Here is a 5,858-nt window from a genome sequence, read left to right as displayed (position 1 = left end):
TTTTTTTTTTTTCCATCTTTTTTCTTGTTTCTATTTTTTTTTGTCTTTTCTGACTTTTCCCTTCTTCTTTTTTCTTTTTATTTTTCCTTTTTATTTTTCCTTTTTATTTTTTCGCTATTTTCAAATTTTTTCTTTCTTTTCTTTTTTCCTTTTCTTTCCTTTTATTTTTCTATTTTTCTCCTTTCTCTTTTTTCTTTTTCTCTTTTTCCTTTTTTCGTTCTCTTTTTTCTTTTCCTCTTCATTTTTCTTTTTCTTTCTTTTCTTGCTTCTTTTCCTATTTTCTTCTTTCTCCCCATTTTTTAAATTTTGCTTTCCTTTTTACTTTTTTCCTTTTTCTTCTTTCTTTTCTTTTTTCTTTTTTCTTCTTTCTTTTTTCTTTTTTCTTCTTTCCTTTTTAATTTTTTATTATTTTTCTTCTTATATCCTTTTCTTTTTGCCTTTTTTCTTCTTTTTAAATTTTTTCTTGTTTTTAATTTTTTTCTTCTTTGTTTCTTCTTATTCCTTTTTCTTCTTTTTCCTTCTCTTCTTTCCTTTTTTTTCTGTTTTCTTCTCTTCTTTCCTTTTTTCTTCTTTTTTCTTTTCTTTCCTTTCCTTCTTTTTTCTTCTTTTTCTTTTTTCTTTATCTTCATTTTTTTCTTCTTTACTTCTTCTTTATTTCTTTTTTTTAATTTTTTTTCCATTTCTTTCATCTTTTTTTTTTCTTCTTTTTTTCTTCCCCTTTTTTCCCTCTTTTTTTTTCTTTTTTCAATTCTTTGGGGCTGGAGGAGGTTCCCCACACTTTTTCCTGGGTTTGGCTCTGGGGGGGCAGCCGGGAGGGACCCCCAGAAACGAGCTGCTGAGGAGGGGCTGGGCCATTTCCCGGGGGAAAATTCCCCTCAGATGAAGCAAAAAATGGGAAAATACCTCAATTCTACCCCCCAAAAAAAAGAGTTTGGGTTTGTCTCCACACTTGGGTTCTTCTTAATTGTGTCACTTATTGCTCTTGACACTTTTTCGGGCTGTTTTTGGGTTGGTTTTTTTGACCAAGTCCTATTTGGCGGCTGTGGAAAAAAATGTCAAAATGAGGCACGAATTTCAAATTTAATTATTTATCCTCTTCTTGGAACCCCCCAAGATCACGGACCCCGAGAAGCAGAGGTTCGAGGTCCCCCATGAGCACGTGGGACCTTTCAGTGGCCCCGCGGCCTCCAACCGGAAATACCAAGTGGAGATCCAGCAGGAGCCCTTCGGCATCAAGGTGACCCGCGCCAGCAACGGAAAAGTTTTGTGAGTAACTTTTAGCCCTTTTTAGCCCTAAATTGGTGATGCCTTCTCCTTTTTGCCAAAGATCTGCCTCGCGTCAGGTTCCCTCTCAGCCCCCGGGAGCTCCCGCTTCTCTTCTTTGGGTGGACAACGAGGATGGAAGGACTTTTTTCCTCCTCAGATCTGGAGATGAAGAGGTTCATCTCAACGGGGTTGGGTTTTGGCACCTTCTTTTGGGGGAGAAACGGGATGGAAGGATCTTTCCCACTTAAAATGTGGGAGATGAGGAGGTTTATCTCACTGGGGTTCACTTTTGGAACCTCCTTTTTGTGGATAACAAGGACAGAAGGACTTTCCACCTAGAATTTGGGACATGAGGAAGTTCATCTCACTGGGGTTGGGTTCTGGCACCTTCTTTTGGTGGATAACAAGGGTGGGAGGACTTTTCCACCTAAAATTTGAGAGATGAGGAGGTTTGTCTCACTGAGGTTGGGTTCTGGGACCTCGTTTTTGTGGATAAAGGAGATGGAAGGACTTTTCCACCTAAAATTTGAGAGATGAGGACGTTTTGGGCTCAATGGGGTTGGGTTTTGGCACCTTCTTGTGGTGGATAAAGAGGATGGAAGGACTTTTTCCTCTTAAAATTTGGGAGATGAAGAGGTTTATCTCACCGGGGTTGGGTCCTGGCACCTTCTTCTGATGGATAAAGAGGAGGGAAGGACCTTTTCCACCTAAAATTTGGGAGATGAAGAAGTTCATCTCACTGGGGTTGGGTTCTGGCACCTCCTTTTGATGGACAAAGAGGATAGAAGGACTTTTGCACCTAAAATTTGAGAGATGAGGACGTTTTGGGCTCAATGGGGTTGGGTTTTGGCACCTTCTTTTGGGGGAGAAATGGGATGGAAGGATCTTTCCCACTTAAAATGTGGGAGATGAGGAGGTTTATCTCACTGGGGTTCACTTTTGGAACCTCCTTTTTGTGGATAACAAGGACAGAAGGACTTTCCACCTAAAATTTGGGAGATGAGGTGGTTCATCTCCATGGGGTTGGGATCTGGGACCTTCTTGTGGTGGATAAAGAGGATGGAAGGACTTTTTCCACCTAAAATTTGGGAGATGAAGAGGTTCATCTCACTGGGGTTGGGTTCTGGCACCTTCTTTTGGTGGATAAAGAGGATGGAAGGACTTTTTCCTCCTAAAATTTGGTTTATGAAGAGGTTTATTTCCATGGGGTTGGGTTTTGGCCCCTTTTTTTGGTGGATAACAAGGGTGGGAGGACTTTTTCCACTTAAAATTTGGGAGATGAGGACGTTTTGGGCTCAATGGGGTTGGGTTTTGGCACCTTCTTTTGGTGGATAAAGGGGGTGGAAGGACTTTCACCTAAAATTTGGGAGATGAGGAGGTTTATCTCCATGGGGTTGGGTTCTGGGACCTTCTTGTGGTGGATTAAGAGGATGGAAGGACTTTTCCACCTAAAATTTGGGAGACGAGGAGGTTCGTCTCCCTGGGGTTGGGTTCTGGCACCTTCTTTTGGTGGACAAAGAGGATGGAAGGACTTTTCCACCTCAAATTTGAGGGATGAGGAGGTTTGTCTCACTGAGGTTGGGTTCTGGGACCTAGTTTTGGTGGATAAAGGGGGTGGAAGGACTTTCACCTAAAATTTGGGAGACGAGGAGGGTCGTCTCCCTGGGGGTGGGTTCTGGCACCTTCTTTTGGGGGATAAAGGGGGTGGAAGGACTTTCACCTAAAATTTGGGAGACGAGGAGGGTCGTCTCCCTGGGGGTGGGTTCTGGCACCTTCTTTTGGGGGATAAAGGGGGTGGAAGGACTTTCACCTAAAATTTGGGAGATGAGGAAGTTCATCTCCATGGGGTTGGGTTTTGGCACCTTCTTCTGATGGATAAAGAGGAGGGAAGCACCTTTTCCACCTAAAATTTGGGAGATGAGGAGGTTTGTCTCAGTGAGGTTGGGTTCTGGGAACTGGTTTTTGTGGATAAAGAAGATGGAAGGACTTTTTCCTGCTAAAATTTGGTGTATGAGGAGGTTTATTTCCATTTCTTTTTTCTTCACTTCTCTTTTCTTTTTATCTTCTCTTTTCTTCATTTCATTTCATTTCATTTCATTTCATTTCTTTTTTAACAACAAATTAAATCCAAGTCATTTGAGTTGCGTCTTATGTTCTTAATGAGAAAAAAATTCACGATTTCTAAATTATTATTGAAAACAGCCAACATTTTTCTCCCAAAGGGTCCTATTTGGGGCGAGCGATGGGACGTGTCACCAAAGGAATCACCGAAGCTTCGTTAAATAACGGAGGGGGGGATGGTATAACAAGGACAGAAGGACTTTCCACCTAAAATTTGGGAGATGAGGTGGTTCATCTCCATGGGGTTGGGATCTGGGAATTTTTTCCTCTTTTTGGGGTCAGGTTCGACTCCACCATCGGGCCCCTGATCTTCTCGGAGCAGTTCCTGCAGCTCTCCATCCGCCTCCCCAGCTCCAACGTCTACGGGGTGGGGGAGCAGGTCCACAAGCGCTTCCAGCACGACCTCAACTGGAGGACCTGGCCCATGCTCAGCCGCGACACCGCCCCTTCCGGGGTAAATTACGCCTTTTTTGGGTTTTTTTTTATCTTATTTTCCTCCTTTGCAGAAAATTCCAGAAAATTCCTTGAAAATCCGCCTTGAAATCCGCTGGTGGTTGGGTTTTTCCCCCCTTAAAACCTCGCCCCGTGTCATAAAATGGGAGATGGCGCCGAGTGAAATTCCTGTTAGAATTGTGAAATTCTGAAATACTCTTATAAATGCCTACAGATTACTAAATATTCCTATAAATTCCTTCATATTCCTCAATATTCCTATAAGTTCCTAAACTTTCCAATCAATTCCCAAATATTCTGATAAATATTCCCATCAATTCCTAATAATTCCTACAAAGTCCTACAAATTTCCAGGAATTCCTATGAATTCCTAAATATTTCTATAAATTCCTAAGTATTCACACACATTCTTATTTTTATAAATACCTAGAAATTCCTAAATATTCCCATAGATTCAAAAAATGCCTACAAATTCTTAGAAATAGTCCTATAAATACCTAAATATTCCCACAAATTCATAAATATTCCTAATAATGCCTAAACATTAATAAATATTCTTATCAATTCCTAAATATTCCGATAAATTCCTAAAAATGCCTATAAATTCCTAGGAATATTCCTATAAATTCCTAGGAATATTCCTATAAATTCCTAACTGTTCCTATAAATTCCTAAATATTCCTATAAATTAATAATAATTCCCACACATTCCGAAATATTCCTAGAAATTCCCATAAATTCCTAATAATTCCTATAAATTCCTAGGTATTCCTATAAATTCCTAAATATTCACACACATTCTTAAATATTTTTATAAATTCCTATACATTCCCATCAATTCACCAAACGCCATTCTTAAATATTTTTATAAATTCCTATACATTCCCATCAATTCCCAAACGCCACACATTTTGGGGTGTGCAAAGTTCCTGATCTTTCTTTTTTCATTTTTTTTTTTTTTTATTATTATTAAATCAGCTTTTTAAAAAAATTTCCTTTCAGAACGTGGAGAATTTGTACGGCGTCCAGACCTTCTTCTTGTGTTTGGAAGACAAGTCTGGGGCCTCTTTTGGGGTTTTCTTGATGAACAGCAACCCTATGGGTAAGGACGGCGTCTCCTTAAATATTGCAAAAAAATTTAAATATTTTAGTTAATTTTTAAAATTTAAATCAATATATTTAACTATTTTATTTAACGATTTTTTTTTTTTTCATTTTGTTTTTTTTTTTAATTATTAAATCAGCTTTTTAAAAAATTTTTCCTTTCAGAACGTGGAGAATTTGTACGGCGTCCAGACCTTCTTCTTGTGTTTGGAAGACAAGTCCGGGGCCTCTTTTGGGGTTTTCTTGATGAACAGCAACCCTATGGGTAAGGACGGCGTCTCCTTAAATTTGCAAAAAAAAATTAAATATTTTAGTTAATTTTTTTATTTAAGTATTTCATTTAAAATAATCTGCGGGATTTTACACCAGGATCCTGCTGAGCCAAAGTAGATTTTTTTTCTTTAAAAAAAATAGTCACATGTCAAATTTTGAAGAAATTTGCCTTAAAATCAGCCTTTTTTTTCAATTTATTGATGTTTCCTTCACCCCCAGTTTTATGGTTGTATCCCAAGACCGGTGGCATCCACTTTGTGCGTGTTTTTGTTCACTTTGGGGGATGTTCCAGCCCAAATTCTTAAAATCTGAGCCTAAATCGATACTGAGCATCGTGTGCAAAAATATGCCGTGAATTCCCTGAGAAATAGAGATATTTGGATTCTTAATGAATATCTAAGTGTCTCAAGGCAAAGTTGTGCTGTTGGATTTCTCTTCTTTTTCCGTAAAGGAATGTAAATATGGATGATTTTAGGACAAAGATAATAAATAAATGAAATTTTCCTGCCTGTGTTACAAAATCTGGTAACGCTTTTGGGGTTTCTTTGGATATTTTTGCTTGTTTTTTTTTTTTCTTCTCTCCCCCAAATTTTCCATTTTTCCTCTCGGCGCGGCGGTTATTTGCGATGTAGGTAAATATC

At 38.8% G+C, this 5,858-nt stretch overlaps 1 protein-coding gene across 1 annotated transcript in view; it reads left to right on the top strand.

Annotated features, from left to right (window-relative positions):
• LOC106899174 (maltase-glucoamylase, intestinal-like) overlaps positions 1-5,209 on the top strand; it is a gene marked incomplete at its 3' end in the record, with an annotated part of 17,185 nt that extends 11,976 nt beyond the window's left edge. The window contains exons 3-6 of the mRNA XM_014960882.1: positions 1,115-1,266; positions 3,670-3,841; positions 4,843-4,968; positions 5,110-5,209. Coding sequence (XP_014816368.1) covers positions 1,115-1,266; positions 3,670-3,841; positions 4,843-4,968; positions 5,110-5,209 — 550 coding nt within the window. The remainder of the gene's footprint in view (positions 1-1,114; positions 1,267-3,669; positions 3,842-4,842; positions 4,969-5,109) is intronic.
• Between the last annotated feature and the right edge of the window lie 649 nt (positions 5,210-5,858).

Source organism: Calidris pugnax, unplaced genomic scaffold (assembly GCF_001431845.1).
Source record: "Calidris pugnax isolate Ruff unplaced genomic scaffold, ASM143184v1 scaffold618, whole genome shotgun sequence".
NCBI lineage: Eukaryota > Metazoa > Chordata > Aves > Charadriiformes > Scolopacidae > Calidris > Calidris pugnax.
The sequence above is the reverse complement of the archived record's forward strand: the minus strand, read 5'-3'. Positions and strand labels throughout refer to the sequence as shown.